We start from the raw sequence: 20,085 nt of genomic DNA, 5'->3' as shown, positions 1-20,085 counted from the left end.
TGTTGGGGATGAGGGCAGAGATCTCAGTACATGGGTGTTGGGGATGAAGACCAAGGATCTCAGTACTGGGATGTTAGGCATGAAGACCAGAGATCTCAGTATTGGGAAATTGGGGATGAAGACAGGAGATCTCAGTACTGGGTTGTTGGAAATGAAGACCAAGGATCTCAGTACTGGGATGTTGAGGATGAAGACCAGATATCTCAGTATTGGGATGTTGGGGATGAAGACCAGATATCTCACTACTGGGATGTTGGGGATGAAGACCAGATATCTCAGTACTGGGATGTTGGGGATGAAGACCAGGGATCTCAGTATTGGGACATTAAGGATGAAGACCACAGATCCCAGTAGTGGTATGTTGGGGATAAAGACCAAGGATCTCAGTACTGGGATGTTGAGGATGAAGACCAGATATCTCAGTATTGGGATGTTGAGGATGAAGACCAGATATCTCAGTATTGGGATGTTGAGGATGAAGACCAAATATCTCAGTATTGGGATGTTGGGGATGAAGACCAGAGATCTCAGTATTGGGACATTAAGAATGAAGACCACAGATCCCAGTACTGGTATGTTGGGGATAAAGACCAAGGATCTCAGTACTGGGATGCTGAGGATAAAGACAAGAGATTTCAGAACTCTAGATGCCTTTATAATGGGCACAGGGGTGTGGAAACCCAGGAACTTATCACAGGGATCCCTTATATCCCAAATGAAGGAACGTTCCAGACTCCATACAAATGGAGGGGAAACCTCATAATGGTAATAGCAGGTGTACATGGCCATCACAAGACAAAAATTATGAAATCTTACTGATTATTGGCTTAGCTACTTTAACTAAAAAGGTTCTTTTATCAATAGCAAACTTTGCTGGTTATGATGAATGAGTAAAGTGCATTAACACATGACAATCAATCAGAAATCTCCATTGAACAATCTGGTTCTGGTAGACATACATCTGATTGGCTGTCAAGGGTTACTGGACAGACTGATTACTGGGATGGAAAAATAAACATTTTATTCCCATTCCTTACAAACATCGGAAGCACATCATAGAACCAGATCATAAAACAATAATGTTATGTATTACAACCATTTACAAAATTTGATATGTTTGTCCTTATTGTTTACAAAAAAGAAAATTGGTTCCATCATTTTTCCAGTTGCCTGGCTCTGTACTCCTATCCTGTAACCAGCTGAACCGGCTTATTGAAGCTTAAAGAGACTTTCCAACATAAACTAGAAGCATAAACATTCAGCATTTTGAGCTTTTAAAGCTTCCATTCTGGACAGAGTGGGAAAAGGGTTATGATGTGTTTTCCTTGCAGGGTATGTACACATGTAAGATCACTGTCATTGGAAACAATCTTTCATGACCATTTCCAGTAACAGGTGAATGAACGAGAGCTGTTCTTTTCTATGGAGAGAAGGGAGGACAAGGGAGAAGAATCCTGCTGTGCACAGAAGTCATTCCTCAATCCACTATGGTATCAGGGGACTGCTGTACATATGTCAGGTTTTGACCAAAGACCATGACAATCATTTGAACTGTACAGGTAGCCATAGGTACTATTGGGAAGTACCCATTTCTACCACTAACATTTCCTATTTGTTCTTCCTGCTCTTCCAGCCCCATTACCTTCATCCTCTTCCTTTGTCCAACTTCTGCTCTATCATTTTTGTCACTATCATCTGTGAACCTCTCAGAACCAATCTTCACCCAAAGGTTCCCCAACCATCAACCTATGGGTCTAGGTAATAGATCATAGGTAAGCATTTAGTCTATAAATACGAGAGTTACCACACAATGTACACCCAAGGCAGCATGGTATTTGTTTCAATATATTTTGTTTTTTTGTACTATAAAACCAGAATAGATGATGAAGGTCCATTTATATAGCAGGTGGTGGACCTGAAAGATTCTCCACAACCTTACCTACCATGAGTATGACAAAGAATGTATATTTCAAAATGTAACCCCATTTTGAGAGATGTATTGTGCCTTTCTATTTCTTATTTTGAGCAGCCATAGAAGATTAAATCCTTCAAATACATAAAAGGTGTGAATAGGTTTGGATTGAGAAGTATCCAATACAAAGCTGAAATCAAGAAAACTGGGTTTTCAATAAGTGGATTTAGAAAAAAAGGCCCAAAATAACCAAAGTAATACCCACCAAAAATAATAAAAATTACCGAATTATTAAAGCTCCTGGTCTTTTTTGCCATTACTGTTCTATGTGTCTATGCATCTGCTAAGGTGAGGTTTGCACCTTTGTGGGCTGAAAAATCTTTATTTAATTTCAATACCTTATAGGCTCAGCTAACACAACAGAATCATTATTTTTAAAGAAGTGAAAGGTATTTTCAGCTGTCCAATTTAAAAATGTTAGTAACCTAAATACAGTAAGGCTTTGTTCAGACAGGAGGAGGTAACAGGTGTTCCTAGGTGGCTTCCGCTGCTCGGCACCAGTGGTTGACACCAGCTGCTTGGCTGCCCCAGTCATTGTGCTGGTTCTTAATAAACCGGTTGTTGAGCGTTTACCAGCAGGGTTACTCAACCCCTTATATTCACCCCCATTTTTCCCCAATGGGTGGCTGCAGGTTAGATGCTACATATGTCTCAACCATGGACCAGGGATGTGACAAAGTGGTAATGGCACATCAAGCTCACCACATCTTGGCACCTCCTAAATATATTTATTCTTGTCCTGTCTTTGTGATACTAAAAAGCTTATGTAGGGGACCCCTGCTGACCTCCTACAGTTACATGGCTGTCATATGGATGCGTATAATGCTTACTGGGTGTCTAATCCACAACAAGTATGCAGGTCAGGACTTCATTTGCTGCACCCTTGTTTCAGGCCAGAGATTAAGAAAGTATTGGAGCCAGACAAATATTATAATGAAGGTCTCAAAATTTAACAAGTTTCTACCTCTGCTTCATTAACAGGTGCACCAGCACAACAACAAATAAAAATTTGTTCGCTCTCTTGCTTATGAAGCTGCTAGGAAAGGACAACCCACCCCATTTCATTCCACAACACCATCGGAAACTGTTATCAGATTTTAATTTGTGTTGGAAAACCCCCCTGAGATAAGTGAAATATTGGAACAAGAAGCTATTGTTGCTTTACCACTTCTACAAAAGCGAACAAAAAATGATTAGTCCCATATTTATACATTAGAATCTTTTTGCCGGATGCAACGGCAATTTCCGAAACACAATAAGAATTTTATGTAACGAAAACATAGATTAGAGTTTGGGGTGTACCCTGTGGAATTGAGTCGTAATTTTTGGTACCATAAAATTCACTTTAAACAAAAAAACAACATGGCCTTATTGGGAATGTAATACAAATGCAAAACAAATCGGTCTTTAAATGGTGGAAAAACCTACAGTCCTCCGGGTGACAAAATACATTGAGGTGTTTGGAAAGAAATGTTTCTCTTATAAGGATTTCAAAGATGGATGGGATGTCTCGGATTCATTATACCCAATCAGGAATAACTAAGGACAAACATGTATATATATAATACTAGTTTCCTTGCATAAATAGTATTTAAACATTGGGGCAATCAAATTTGCTGCACATTGACTGTTCCTTACTGTCTCTCTTTTCTCATTGCAAGATTACTAAAGCTGACTGATAAAATACCATTCTCTATGTGGTTAAGGCCATAAAAATCTCATCTTCAACCCCAAGTGGAACCCCCCTTACCTCTTCTTTTCCCACCATCCAGCCTGCCTACAAAAATCAATTCTTCCGGATTGACATCCCTCATCTGATTGGTGCTTCTCAATGATCATGTAGAAGTGCCACTCTCTGCACTAATACACAGTGCATGTAGGGTGTTGCAGTAAAATCTTACACTCACATTATGTCCTCAATCTTCCAAGTTAAACAATGCTTGGCCTCACCCACAAGGAAGACTGAGGACATAATGTGAGTGCAGGAGGTTGAGTTTGGCACCAATAGATGACTATTGAAGAGCGTCTGCCTGATGGGTGGGTGTCACTTTGGGGTAGTAGTATTTGCATGCAGACATTCGCATGTGTGCCTCTATGAATGAAAGAACTGAAATCCAATGAATGAAAAGAGTGGGACCAGGGACAGTCAAGCTGAAAATGGAGGGGCTAGATCATGCTGGACGTCCTCCAGTCAGTAAATGAGGAAAGGACCTATTTGACCTACTGCAGTTTGTAATGTATGATATTAGATGCTCCCAATGTTCAGTGAAATCAAAAAAGCAATCCAGGAGAGGAACACGCACAACTGTGCAAGACTGAAAGGAAGGCTAGAATACAGATTTAAAAAGAGAAGGATGTACAGCAAATTTAATGAAAAGGAGGCCGGAGGGAAGATTTATGTTATATATACGATGATATGTTAAATTCACTGTTCTTTTGAGATTGTGATTCACAGGTGAAAGCTGCTGGCTTGCTCTGCCTGACAATATTATCTACAAAAAAATCTCCTATTTGCCCCCCAATGTCACCTAAAGCCAATGGAGCCTTTTCTATAGCTTGAACAGGTTCTCTTTCAAGCCACCATTCTGTACAAGGCCTTCCAGAACGTGCTTTGCATTTTACCATCCGGAACATTATCTGTCAATTCAAAACCCAGACACGGTCAATAGCTGACGTGTTACTCTGAATCGCACATTTGTGTTTTTTTTTTTTTTATTCCTCTGAAGCAAAATTAAACTGCTATCGGATTCCACAAGCTGCTCTTTAGCCTCGCTTAGCTCCGTCCTGCCTTTTCCTAGATATCAGAACACACGTGAGAAGAGGAGATAACGTGAGAATGAAGCGGGAAACACAGTGGCCTCCTATCAGTCGCTTTCCTTGAAGCTGCTGCTTACGGGAACAGCTGACTATCTGCGATAGCGCACCCACAACGCGGCACTGCGCTATTTCACTTAGAGAGGCAGGGAGTCAGCTAGGGGTCAGCTTCCCAAGCTGTAGGGGATTCATTAAAATGGACTCTGTTAGCAATATGATTTTTGTGTTAGATACAAGCGCTAACATTTCGGTTTATTTATATTTGTTATTTAAAGGAAGCATGTGCTGAGTGTCCAACCCAAGGCTATAATATGCTCTATGGGCCTGAGAATATTCTCCGTGAGACTGGAGACTAAATTGTGCTCTATGGACCTGAAAATGTTCTCCATGAGACCGGGGACAACAATGTACTCTATAAGACCTGGGAATGTTCTCCATGAGAACAGAGACTACAATATGCTCTATGGGCCTGAGAATATTCTCCGTGAGACTGGAGACTAAATTGTGCTCTATGGACCTGAGATTGTTCTCCATGAGACCGGGGACAACAATGTACTCTATAGGACCTGGGAATGTTCTCCAGAGAACAAAGACTACAATATGCTCTATGGGCCTGAGAATGTTCACCTTGAGACTGGAGACCACAATGTAATCTATGGACCTGAGATTGTTCTCCATGAGACTGTTGACTACAATGCGCTCCATGGACCTGAAAATGTTCTCCAGGAGAATGGAGACTACAGAGTGCTCTATCGACCTAAGAATGTTCTCCATGGGACCGGGGACTGCAATGTACTCCATGGGCCTGAGAATGTTCTCCAGGAGACCAGGGACTACAATGTGCTCTATGGACCTAAGAATTTCCTCCATGAGACCGGAGACTACACTGTGCTTTATAAGACCTGGACATATTCTCCATGAGTCTAAGGAGTACAATATGCTCTATGGATCTGTGAATGTTCTCCATGAGACTGGGGACTACAATGTGCTCTATGGACATAAGAATTTCTTCCATCAGACTGGAGACTACACTGTGCTTTATAAGACCTGGAAATATTCTCCATGAGACCAGGGACTACAATATGCTCTATGGGTCTGAGAATGTTCTCCATAATACAAGAGACCACAATGTAATCTATGGACCTGAGAACGTTCTCCTTGAGACTGGGGACTGCAATATGCTCTATATGCTCTATAGACCTAAATATGTTCTTCATGAGTCCAGGGACTGCAATGTGGTCTATGGACCTGACAATGCCTACCATTAGACTGAAGACTACACTGTGCTCTATAGACCTAACAATGTTTACCATGAGACTGGATAATACAATGTGCTCTATGGGCCTAGGATGTTCTTAATGAGACTGGACACTACAATGTGCTCTATGGACTTGAGAATGTTCTCCATTAGACTGGAGACTACAATGTAATCTACAGGACCTTATAATGTTCTCCATGAGTCCAGGGACTACAATGTGCTCTAAAGACCTGAGAATGCTTACCATGAGACTGAAGACTACACTATGCTCTATGGGACCTAAGAATGTTTACCATGAGACTGGAACCTACAATGTGCTCTATGGGTATTAAAATGTTCTCCATGAGACTGGAACCTACAATGTGCTCTATGGACCTGAGAATTTTCTCCATGTTTCCTATATGTGCACACCGAGACCAGAAACTACAATGTACTCTCAGGGCTAGATTTAAGGTTGCAGGGAGCTGGAATGCTGTGTATTTTGGGTTCCCTCCTCCCCCTCCTCCTAAGTGTACAAGTTACTTAAAACTACAATGTAAAACCAACCTGAGACTAAAATGTGCTCCATGTGACTGAGCAAAGAAATCAATGCCCTCTATATCAGTAGTCGCCAACCTTTCAGACCTCACAGACCACTAATTCATAATGTAAAATCCAGCACATGCATCAATCAAAGGGGAAGAAACTTCAGTGATGTGATGTTGCCAGAACCCACCCACTCGCACATCGCAGGCTCGGACCTGCTTGCTAAACATCCTGGGGGTCAGTAGTGCAGGGCTGTGACTATGGGGGACATGATCAGCAGGGTCAGAAGAGGGCTGGGGGGGGGCACAGGCCAGGTAAATTTTCTGCGGACCACCAAAGTTTTTTTGCTGACCACCATCTATATGACCACTTACTCCAATGTGCTTTATAAAACGATAGATTACAAACAGGAGATTACAGCATACTCTATATGACCACAGACTTCAACGTTCTTTGTGACACCTTTGAACACCTTTGAGAGGCAGTAAAATGAAGATGTGCAGTTGATGCAAAATTGCACAATGCAATCGTGTCAACATGGATCAGAACCACTTTTAAGGAACCACCATGTGGAACCCTTGTAATGAATAACTGAGGCTGCTCTTTTAATAATAAAGGAAGAACCTACCTACATCAGTATGGTGCTCCTAATGAATTGGCTGATAAGTGAGCCAACAATGATCCGTTTCTGGGAAGTTAAGCAAGTTGGTGCATCTTTGTGTTCAATCAGGGAACAAAATACAGAATAACCTAAAAAAAGCTTTTATTCTTTATGATGACCTTATGCAGATCTATGAAAACTCTTTTTTAAATAAAGGATTCTACTTATTTGAATATTCTCCTTCTAATCATTTGTGTCTACATATTTACCCAAAAGCTACAACATCTTCTATCAGGCTTCATTGATTTTGTGCTCATATTCACAAAAGATAAAAATGCCCAACATGTATTCATTTGTGATTCGGCAAGCTTCACAGACGCCCTGTAATATAATAAAAGCTATAAAGTTGTTTTTGCTCTCTCTTTTCCCAAATTTTTTTTTTCTGTGCATTCGGAACAACTCTACGCTCTTTGGTCTCACAATAGAATATCTGTGTAATGTTCTGTGTAAGGTATAACGAGATTCATCATTACGGCCATCCGGGAACGTGTCTGACGACTTCAAAGGCAACTTTTTTTTTTCCTTTTAAAATGATTCCCAATTGCTACGAGGAGGAAAGCAGAAAAATGAGAGGTCCGGCTTTGCTCTCCTAAAATCCCTCTTTAATAGTCTTTAGGGCATTTCTGCATTATAAATATTTGAATTGGAGGGTTTTTTAAGTAAAACAAGATGAGAACAAAGTTTTCTGAAAGGGATAAAAAACATTTTTTGAAGTGTACGTGCGGAGAACTTGGCGGGGCTGAAATAGAGGATGGAGGAGCTATTTTACTAAATAAGGACCATCAAGGATAAACGGAATCCACCATGTCCTGGACACTAAAATATTAGATTTTTCCAGGGGCACTTTGTTACATATTTGGTGGGAGTGCCCCCTAATACAGGCATTTTGGGATACTGTCTGGCTACAATTCATCTCCCAACATGCTGGCCATACCTTTACTTTGAACGGTGTCGGGCTTGGTCTCCGATGCTAAAATGGGTTTACATTTTTTTGTCTTCTGCCAGAACAATCATGGCGAAACATTGTCTCTCTATGGACCTCCCTTTAATTTGCTAATGGTTGCTTGTGACATGGATTATCTCATTGAATGCTACCTTGGACAATTTACAAGCAGTCCCCAGGTTTTGTGTGGTTTTGGGTTATTGGTTGATATTGGGGCCCATACCTATCCTAAGGTGGGATGTGGACATGCCCGAATCGCCTAACCCCCAACCCCTTTTTCCCCCTCTTCTTAGGGTGTTTCCATTATCCTCCTCTTTTTTCTTTCGTCTCTCTTCTCCTAATACCACCTTTCCAGTTGAAGTCAAGTGTTTTTTTCCAGTCACATTTTTTTTACTCTTTTTTCGTGTTGTTAGCTCGTACTTACCTCGGAGTTTTAACAATGCTAGTTGCTAGATTGGCTATCGGCTGTACGGGGTGCCCACACACTATATCTGCTCAAATTTTGGTTTTATACTTTTCAGGTTTATTCTAAGTAAAAATTTTTATACTTTTTTAATCTTGCAGGATTTTGGAATTTTATTATTATTATTTTTTTAGGATACTTATTTGTTCCACTATTTGTTTGCCCCTTTTTTAGGTACTGGTATTTCACTCACCTTATTTTCTATGTACTTGTTCTCTAAATTCTCTAATAAACAGATTATTAAAAAAAAATACAATACAGGTGGACTAATCCTCTAATCAGATTTTCATTTTGTTTTCTGTGGTCATTTTATTAGTGCTTAGTGGAATTTGGTGTCAATGGACCTGCAGTAAAACAACAAACCCATAAATCAATGGATTCATTGGGTTCTATAATGTTGTATAATGGAGCTTGGAGAGCAAGGGCCCCACTTAACGAATCAATACAACGCTGATCAATGGCTACATCAAACGAGTGCTTGTAACTTTTTCATTGTTGGTGATACTTTGTTACAAATAATCGATAGAGCCTATATCTGTTTGTTAATTGGATATTGTAGGTAGAAAGTGAATACAGAGCTGAGAATGGCCATCCAATGTCAACCTAATGAGGAACTAAACCTGCAATACTCACATGTCCATGTTCCATTGTAGGGTGTCACTATCTTCTTCCTTCTCTTCCTTATAGTTTCATATTGGTAGGCTGGGATGATGTAACTCCTGTGTAAGCATAGGAGTTCATTCAGTCCCGGTGACCCCAGGGGAGGATGGGATTGCCAGATATCCTGGTATGCATAGCTCAGTGATTTCCACATGGAGCTATCAGGCAGGTAAGAATGCTTATTCCAGAAGTGACATCTATCTGATTATATATAAAATCCATGATAAGAAAATGTTGTCTATATGCAGGATATATGTGAGATCCGACTTGTATCTTGGTGTGCTTTGGCTACTTTTTCCATATCTTTGCAGTAATGCAATGATACGTTTCCTGTGTGCAGGAGATTCCTGTAATAAAGACCAGTCATTGCTGTCCTCTATCTTTGTGCAGAGTGATTGGTCTTGTATAAGCCCCTTTTTAGGCCCCTCCCACAGCTGTGCTCCATACTCCAAGGCAACATTTCCCAAAAAGTGGATCTTTATTCCTTGTGGTTATTGGAAAGTATATTTAAACAAAAGATTTTGGGCCTGAAGTTCAGCTTTAAACCAGAATCACACAGCCCTTAAAAAACTTGAATGTGAACAGTTCTCACTGTGTACATTAACAATGGATTGGGAACAAGTGCCACCAGCATCCCTATTGTGGTTGTTATCTGCACAAATGCCCTTCACAGGCTGAGAGCCAGTTGTCAGTATGGCAACCATTAAAAAGTTTGTAGCTCAAGGCAACCATAATAAATCACTGCACCCCCTATAATTAACTGAAAACTCAAGTTGAAGTGAACTTGAATCCTATCTGTGCTCAACATCCAGTATATGGGAATAAAGCATCCCCAGCACACCAAAATTAGGCAAAGCTTTGGACATCTGTAAATCGACATTTTAGGGTGCCTTCAAGGACCCCTTTATCAAGCTCTAAGTAACACATATAAAGGCAGCTCAAAAACTTGCCAATGTTCCGAAAAAATGTCCCTGCATTTTGCATATCTTGGTGTGCCGATGAATCTACCACTTTATTCTACCAGTTGCGATGGTGCCAACGTTTGTTTTATCACTGCAGCCCCCAGTCCTGACCGTATCGACGATGTAATGAGTGAGCTGGGTAATAGGGACTCAAAAAGTATGTGAATAACCGTGTGCACAGATGTGAATGGGGCCCTTAATATCTCCTTTACATCTCTCCAAATACTAAAACACGAACCCATTGATTACATCTGGATATTGCTTCCAAAGCGTGCCTAAAGCGTGCAAGACAAAAAAGCATAAAAGGCTAAAAGGGGACAAGGAAAAAAAAATGATTCAAATAAAATCAAGCAGTCTAACAGGTGAGTGTTTAGAAGAGAAAAAAATCCCTTTTATTTTTAATCCGGGATGAAGCTAATTATGTTGTTATCTTTACCCACCAAAGCATTTACTTTGGTTTGTCGCCCGATCCACAAACACTTTCGAGGAGATGACATTACCGAAAGGCAGGAACATCTGCATGAGCTCGGCGTCCCCAAATTCCTGGGGCAGATGGTAGATAAACAGGTTGCAGCCTTCGGGTCCTGAGAACGGGGAAATAAAAGAGAAAAGGAAATGTTATGGAGGACACAGGGAGAGGGAAATAGAAGATTCAGATGGAAAATAAATGTCAGAGGAGTTTACAGAAGAGCTAGACTAATTATTATTTTATACAATGCATGAGATTTATGAATTATTTAGCTTTGGTACCAGACCGGACTTAGAAGGCAATTTTTGAAAAAAGTAGGAAAGGGTTTAATGCTTCATCAATTTTGGGTAAATTCACCCTCGTTCTTTGTTCTGTTGACCACTTTCATTATGGTATATTGTAGGGGAACGCCAACATTTTAAGGTATAGGTGAGAGAAATTCTCCAATGGGGACACCTGGCTCCTAAGTCTAGGGGATGCCAATCTTATTCACTTTGGGAAGATTTCCTCCTATTTCCTGGTGCAATGTTAAAACAGCTCGGCAGTGAGGTGCATTAGCAAATGTTACCTTTCCCTGGTCAAAAAATAATAATTGCCTAGACATTGACTTTACTAATACAAGAGACACTACCAATAAAACTGAAATCCCAATCACATCTCATAAATGCTTTGAAAAGTCATTTTCAATCTGTCGATTTTTTTAAAGGAACTTTCCTATTTGGTGGAGATTACACGGATGGGCCTCAACACACCCTGCATACAGTTTACTATATTTTTTGGTCTTGTGATCCAGATACCCTGCTACATGCAGTAACCCAGTCCTTATCCTCCATTGTAGGGGATTGGACAGTTTGTTTAAAGACACACCCTATCTTGCTGATTGGACAGTGAAGAAGCAGCGACACACTGATGATGTGCTCCTTCATCCTTCTCATCATAGTCAATGTGTATGTACTGCAGAAGAGCCCGAGATTCACATACGTTCTATATGTCCCTGATTTGATGCGACTGTCCCTCTTCATACGTCCCCACTGCCCCAGATTTGGTAGGACTGCCTCTCTTCATACCCCCTGCTGGCCCTAATTTTGAGGGATACTTCCTCTCCCTACTTCCCCAACTGGGCTGTAGTGGGGCGGGCACGGGTAGGAATGCTGTGCCTAACCTTTTTTTCTGGAGTGGCATGCATGCTCACTCTTTGTTTTACAAAGAATTCTTTGGTGGTCTGCGGCTCTCACCGGTCCACCTCCCGCCCATGGGGTCAGGGGAAGGACCCCGCTGGGAGGGTGCACTGGTCAGAGCCAGACCATGTCTCCCATTATTGAATTGCAGGCTCAGGGCGGGATGTCTCTCTGAACACAACCCGCCAACTCTGAGCCTGCGATGGGAGAGTGGATGGGTTCTGGTATCATGAAGTCACTCTGGGGGAAGTGTATTCCCCTTTGAGTGACACAGGCAGGGGTGTAGTGGGGCCGGCACATACCGCGCCCCCTTTTCTTTTTTTTATGACTACACCCCTGCTTCCCAACTGACCCAGATTGGAAAGGACTGTGTCTATTCATACCTAAAAAAAGTGTGGGTAGAACAAGTGGTAAGTTTCTTACTGATTGTATCTCAGGATTATCTAGGGCAATCCCTAAAATAACAATCAGGTAGGTTTGATATCCAGGTTAGAGAGAGGTTCGTTAAGAACCTCATCCTCTTTTCATACCTCCCAACAATTCCAAATTTGGAGGGACTGTCCTTCTTTCAGCTCCAAGTCCCTATGTCCTTCTTTCCTCCCTAGCTGCCCCTCTTTTTTGGGTGGCTATTTACACCTTTCTAAAAAATGAATTATTTAATTGTGAAACTTCTAAAACTGTTATTTTACATTAAACCTTTCATCCAGCCTCTAAATTTTTGCTTTTTTTATTTGAAAAGTGAGTACAAAAACTGTAATGGTAAAAAAATAAAAATAAAAAGTTTTTAAACCAATGATTTTTTATGGTTTCTAAAATAAGGGCATAAATTGGCCTACATACGTTGAGCTAAAAATCGTCCCTCTTCCCTATTTCCAGCAATTGGAAGCTATTTTTTCCCAATGGAACCAAAATATTCATTTGTCCTTTTTTTAATATCAATTTTAAACCATTTCAATGTTTCTAGATGTCTACTTATAAATGTTAAAAATTGCAAACGAGGAGGAACAATAAAGTTAACTAAAATGATTGGCAAAGGTTTTTGTCTGCTGCTTTAAATACACTCCTAATTCATATGGCCTTGTAGCTGAAAAGGGAAATGGAGAAGATTTGACTTCCAAAAGTAGGTCTGTCCCACCCAAAGTGGGATGATTGGGAACTACATGCGGTTGTGGGAGGAAACTATAGAAACTACTATTGCGAAAATTTACGCAAATTTGAGAATAGCTTAAAAACTACGAAAACTTATGGGGAGGGACGGGATGAGTCAGTCACAGCTATGTTTTCATACAAGACATGATGGTAATAATCCCCTGGAGCCTCATTTATGGCAAGGCAGGGATGAATATATAGTAGGCACTTGGCAGGAAAAGGAGTGGGCAATGCTCTCCCCACCCTCTACTAGCCATCATTCATAAACCTGGAAGACACAACTGACTGATGCCATTTAAAGTACATTAGAATTCTTCTGTCCCAGCGTGAGCACAAATAGGGGCCCTGCTGCGCTCACTGGTAATACCAGAAGATGAAGCCGTGATGACTATTTGCAAAGTGGGGTCTTCTCTGCTAATTTACTAAAAGTCCCTCAGCAGGCAGGTAATAGCCATTTCACATAAATTCAGAGGTGAAGATTGATCATAATCAGAGGATAAAAGTAAGCAAGCCGTCCTGTAACCTCCTCTGGGCCCTGAGGGTCCACTGGTCTTTTTTTAAAGGATTGCTCTGCACTTTTTAGATAAAAAAACAGAACAGATATAAACTTCAGTGCTACCTCACTTTTACCTATAATAGCCTACTGAACCAATTATTGCACATACCAGCTATAGCAGTGTTTCTCAGACAGGGTTCCTCCAGAAGTTGAAAAGGGTTCCTTGAGCAAATTGTACCTCTCGGGACAGTTTAAGGTGTAAGGGTAAGGCATTATTACCGCTGGATAGCACTGCAGGATGCAATCTTCCCATTGACCACCATAATAATATACTGTGAGCTGTGAATATAGTAAATCTAGCATGGTTTCCCTGAAGACCTTCTTGGACATCCTATTTCAAAACCATGGTTTTAATATGTAGTTGCCCGACTTCAAAGGCTATAACTGCCTCCATTCTTCTTGACATGCTTCCTACAAGATACTGGAGGGTGTCTATCGGACTTTGTGCCCATTTAGCCCTGTGAACATTTGTGAGGTGCGGTACTGTTGTTGGGTTGGAAGACCTGGCTCACAATTGTCATCCTAAGTCATCTCAAAGGCATTCAGTAGGGTTGAGGTCAGGGTTCTCTGCAGGACACTTGAGTTCTACACCAAACTCATCAAACCATGATTTAGAGGGATTGCCCTCCCAAACCTTCTGACCTCCCAAAACCAATTTTTGATCATATTGTGTAACTTCAGTTGCCTATATCTTGGGATCTTCTGAGTTTAACATAAGGTCTCCATAAGGCTCCGCTTCCCTGATTGCTCTTGCAGCCTTAGCGTAACTGTAGTATGTGTTCTTGGATAGAGATTAAGAACACATACTACAGTTACGTTAGGGCTGCAAGAGCAATCAGGTGAGCGGAGCTGTCAGTTCTTCTCCCCTGATTGCTCTTGCAGCCGTATCAGAACCGTACTATGAAGGGATGAGCAAGCAAAAATTTTATTTTGATCTCGCAGAGAATCGGGCCTTTCTCACTTACAGAACATGTCAGTGAAAACAGCCTTGTGCTTCGCCACGAGGTCGTGTTCTCGCAGAACTCAGATGAACTCTCAATGCAGAAACTCCATTCAGAGTTCGTGCCTGCAGTCACAGCTGATTGGAAGCACTTGCATGCCTCCAATAAGCTGTGACCACAAGTTCCCACGCTCCCCAGGCTGTACTTATCAACACAGGGAGCGTGGGAACTGAACTCAGATGAACTCTCAAACGAGAAACTTCATTGAGAGTTCGCGCCTGCAGTAACTGCTGATTGGAAGCACTCGCATGTACAGCCTGGTGATCATGGGAACTGAACTCAGATGAACTCTTAATGGAATAACTCCATTGAGAGTTCACCTAGAGTTCGCCTGAGGAACTGAACTCAGATGAACTCTCAATGGAGAAACTTCATTGAGAGTTTGCCTCTGCAGTCACAGCTGATTGGAAGCACTTGCATGTACAGCATGGTGACCATGGTAACTGAACTCTGATGAACTCTCAATGGAGTAACTTCATTGAGAGTTCATCTGGAGTTCTCCTGAGGAAAGGTAAACCCTGATGACAGCTCAAGCGTCATCAGGATTTTTCTTTCCTCCTCAGCCAAGGTGAATGAATGGGGAGACTTGTACTCATTTAACCTCTAGTGCCCAGGGGCTCCCACATTGACAGGAGGATTCCTATGGCTGTGCTCAGAATGAATGCAGCCGTGGGAATCATCCTGTCATTGTGGGATAACCTGTAAAAAAATAAAAGTTACATAAATCACACACATTCAATACATTACTATAACATTAAAGCCTCTTTTTTTTTTTTACACATATTTTTACAAACGAATTCACAAATCGAAGTTGAATTCCATGTTTTTCGGGTTTAGTCTATCTGAATTCGAACAGCCATATTCGGGTAGAATATAAGGACAACCCCAATTCGAACACCAACACTACCAACAACCCCTTATTCTTTCTGTAGGCCTCAAACACTTGGAATGTGTTTCCTAAACTATTCTCCTTGGCTAATTATACATTTTTTGAAGTGTGCTAATGCCACCAAAATAGTTATATGAAGAGATAAAATCAATTCGTGTTTTATGTGGAAAGTGATAAAATGGAGACGGCATCTTTAATGGAGCCATTCCGATTACAGCAAAACAGCGGTGACATTTAGGTGGCTGCATGCCGGTGATTGATGCCTTTTTCCATAAAATCCCAACAACGATAAATAATTGCCCATAATAAACTGGATGGTAATTTGTAAACAGATCTGAGATGAAGTTCAGTCTAACAGAAAATGTCACAAGGAGTTCAGGTAATTCTTAATTAGGGGATAAAAAGAGAAACCTTTCTGGATTTTTGCTTTCATATTAAGGGGTCAATCAATTCAAAAAGTGATCAATAACATCTAATGGTCTACACCATCTGCATATTTCTCCAGGATGACTGCGGCTATCAAAACTACTGGCCTTCCTTAAGTGTCACTGTCCATCTTTGGGTGCCCCCACTTCTCCAATTTTTCTTTTATGGAAATTTTGTTGCAGACAAGAAACAATTCGCTGGTTTATTAAAATGCTTTGGAATCAGTTGAGAAGAGGAACTGGTTTTGGTTATGATAATAAAGGAAGCTTCAAAATGACTTGAGGGCTAAAGAAAAATCTTTGAACTTTTTTTAGAAAAGAATTTAAGTCAAAAACTTTTACAATCTTTTTTATATAGTTCTTCGAATTCACCTAGAAGGAAATGTATTGGCATCTGCCAGTTGACTTGATTTTTTCCAGAACATAATCAGTAACTTTAGTTGTAAATACCTCTGCACACCCCTAATCCTGTTATATCTCTCCATATAATAAAATATATTAAAGAACCATCATGGAGAGGGTGTGCAGACCAGAGAACATAGAGATCTCACCAACGCAACCCCTGAATGATACCATTAAAAGGTGGAAATATTCGTATTTGCTGAAGTGACCCAATTGTAGCCAAATTTTATTTTGTTTTGAATAAAGTGGGTAGGGATAAGCTTGAGATTTTTAGTTATGTGGCCCCCGAATAAGAGGACCCAAAAAACATGGTTTCTTGTGTGCAAAATGTTGCTTGTATGGTTAGCCAAGTGTACATGTTAGGGGTGGTCAGATATGACCCCTAGACTTCCCTTTTAAGTCTTGGGGCTGATCTGGTACAGTGTTTGGTATATATTCAGCCATGGGGATACAACCATAGAACACTCTGGATAATTTGGACAAGCTCAAGGTTTGTGGATATTTAGAAGGTGTAAACCCCATCTGGTTCTATGTAATATATTGCATTTATTTTAATATGTTTATGTATTTTAATATACAATATTTTGCTGTTTTTTTCCATTTAATTTTTACCCAGAGATTCTTCTGGGAATACTTTCTGCCCTAGGACTGCCCTAGAACCCAACCTATGGGGTTGTCACCCTGAGCTACTTTCCTGATTTGGACTACAAATGCCCCTTTCTTCATCCTCATTACTTTTTAGATTTATAGAAGATAACTGGGAAAGTTGATGTTTATTTTTATATTTTAATTTTGTGCACAAGAAGTTGCATACATACAAGTTTTCTGGATTTTATTGGTATTTATAGGTAATATTCCAAGCCTAAAGGGGTTACTTTGGGTGCTTTTGAGTTAAGGGGAACCTAAAATGGCCCCGTAGGTTTACAGAAGCCCCTTTCAATTATTTTGCATCTATTTTGTGCCAAGAAATGGCTTCTTGTTAGCTGAGAACTTGATTTTATACAATAGGGAACCCTTTATCCCAACATTACCCCAATACCAACCCTAATAATAAGCTTGATACTGATGCTAACCCTTACTCCTTGCTTATGAGCAAGTCATGTGATCATCACATCAATGCCATTATTGTTTGCATCCAAATAGTTTATATGAAAAATTTTTTGACAAATTTTGACAAAATTTTTATCAAAGGTTAGGTTGTTTTCAATAAAGTCAATCCCCAGCCCCCATTTTTTTTACCCATGACTATCTCAACAGTAGACTGGGCCATGAGGCCTGCCTTGATTTTATTAATTCCTGCCAGCCCTAGATACAGCACCATCTATTAGCAGGGCTCAGCGGTAATCAGGTATCTCTCTCTAGCTTAGAGCCTCTTCCCAGCTGAGTCCTATTACCTCATCCCCTGCTCTGCTGGTATTGATTAAACTTCAGCTCATCCCGGCAGCCGGGAGATTGATGCCACAAGAGCTCCATGTAGGACAGAACAAAGTGTGTCTTGTACAAGTCATTAGCAGGTTAGGGACAATTGATAGCCAGCTGACCAAAGCGGAACACAAAGGGGAAACATGGATCTGCCACAGTGGTAATTTTATCAATTCTCGGGGTGAATGCACAGAAGTGGGTCAAGCAGAACTGACTCAGAATGTGAGGTGCTCGGCTCCTAAAAGTTGTTTTCTTTATAAAAAATGCACTTCTACCCTATCCCAGTTTTTAGTTATATACAAAGTTTCAGATATTGGCTGTCAATTCTTAGCCCTTGCAGCCAAATTATTTTTTCTTAATGTTAGGACAACATGGAGAGACTTTATTGCTGCCTATGACTTCACTGTGCACAAATATGAAAAAAATGGAGCAGGAAGTTACTGAAAACAATTAAAATAATATAGAGTAACCTTCTTCTATCTCTTCCATTGGGAAGATAGCTCTGCTCCCCACCCATATCTCCATGGCCTTTATTGGTGTATCAGATGACGAGTGCATTGAGTGGTGTGGTTTGATCTGTGGGCCCTACGTAACTCCTGTGCTATACTGACGTAAGGGCCAATGGGAAGAAGAACCTGACATCCAACACACCCAAAAGTGTGCCAATGATGGGCGGATGGGGAGTGAAAGGTAATACTGTAGAGAATCTCTTGAGTTACAGCTCTTAGTCTACCAAGGCTATTGATGTTACATCCAAGATGGTGGCACTGAGCAGCAGCCTCAACGGTTTTAGAGGTCCACACAAGACGGGGGTTTACCAAGTACACGCCATGCATAAAATATGTTAAATACACATAGGAGTTTTTTTAAAAAGCAAGAATCTGACATGCACCAAATGTTCAATGCGGTACTGTCATTGAGTTGGACCATGGACCTTGAAGAATCTCCACTAGAGAATGTTTAATGAGATTTTGTTGAAATCAATTTTCTGTAGACAGGGTCCTTTTATTTTTGCTTTGTGCATATGCTTTCAAGGCAAACTTCTGAATATATTGTTAAAAAAATCATTAGTTTGCTCTTTACTTGTTAATTCATTTTTTTATACACTTTAACCACAAACATGAACCGCCCTGCATACCCGGAAAGACCTTTCTGTTATCTCTTGGTCTGTTTCACTACTTTCTCTATCACCTTCCTGCAAACTTTCAGTGCAGAATGAATGAAGAAGGAGTTTGAAAAACTAATGTGATTGCCTGGCAGAGGTGAGTGGATCATAAAACCGAATAAGTTTACAAAGCAGAAAAACCATGGGGGAGGAACGTCCCACAGGAGAAATCATTTTGGTTTGGATTGCCTCCCCTGAAATATATTTTACAATCATGGCTTCATGCAAACTGCTCACTTACCTTCGCGCTGTTGCTGGGGGATCATAGGAGGCGGCTGGGGGAATGCTTGACTGATCTGTCCATAGGCAGCAGGATAAGCAGCTATTAGGGAATAAGAAAAAGAAAACTGTCAGCAACTTCATTTAAAGGATCACTTCAGACTTTGGAAAAAGCATACATATGGGTTTAAAGTCAAAAATATAACTTATTATCACAAAAAGAAAGCTAACACAAGTACAGGAAACCCTAAATGCTATGTCTGTGCCCACCCCGTTCAGTACTAGGTAAGTTAAACACATTGGTTTGATTTGCTTACAGGTGCTTACAAGTAAGGGTTGCATGGCTTATGAACCATTGACCATTGTTAGGTCAAGACTATTTTTTCGGGAGTACTATTCAGGGTTGGCACCAGGTTTATGGGTCATGGTTCAGGGCTGTGGTTAGGTGCTACAGTTAAGAGTTGTTGGTAGTTCAGGGCTTATAGGTCAGGGTAACCACCAGGTCAGGGGGTACAGATCAGATCTAGGTTCTCAGGTTGAGACCAATGGTTATGGTTCAGTATAGCAGTTCAGTTCAAGATTCAAATATGTTACAGATCAGGTCTAGCTTGCCAAGTAAGACTGATGGTTATGGGTAGGTATAGAAGTTGGGCTGAAGGTTCACATATATCTAGATATTACAGTTCAGGTCTAGTTTAGGTAAAAAAGTTGGGTTGAAGTTTTAAAAAAAATCGAGATGCTAAAGTTCAGGTCTAGGTCCCCAGGTTGGGATCAATGTTTTTGGTTAGGTATAGGAGTTGGTTTGAAGGTTCAAATAGATCTAGATTCAAAAGTTCAGGTCTAGGTTCCCAGGTTTAAACCAATAGTTATGGTTAGATTTGGGAGTTGGGTTGAAGATTCGAATAAGGCTAGATATTACAGTCCAGGTCTAGTTTCCTGAGATGAGAAAAAT

The 20,085-nt window shown here is 40.6% G+C and overlaps 1 protein-coding gene across 1 annotated transcript in view; it reads right to left on the bottom strand.

Moving 5' to 3' along the window:
- Positions 1-20,085, bottom strand: part of CELF4 (CUGBP Elav-like family member 4) — a 700,213-nt gene that overhangs the window by 26,733 nt on the left and 653,395 nt on the right. Inside the window, 2 exon segments of the mRNA XM_072413517.1 lie at positions 10,699-10,842; positions 19,156-19,236. Of these exon segments, the coding sequence (XP_072269618.1) occupies positions 10,699-10,842; positions 19,156-19,236 (225 nt within the window).

The sequence above is a fragment of the Pyxicephalus adspersus genome, chromosome 6 (assembly GCF_032062135.1).
Source record: "Pyxicephalus adspersus chromosome 6, UCB_Pads_2.0, whole genome shotgun sequence".
Classification (NCBI taxonomy): domain Eukaryota; kingdom Metazoa; phylum Chordata; class Amphibia; order Anura; family Pyxicephalidae; genus Pyxicephalus; species Pyxicephalus adspersus.
Note: the sequence above shows the minus strand (reverse complement) of the source record. Positions and strands in the feature narration are given on the sequence as shown.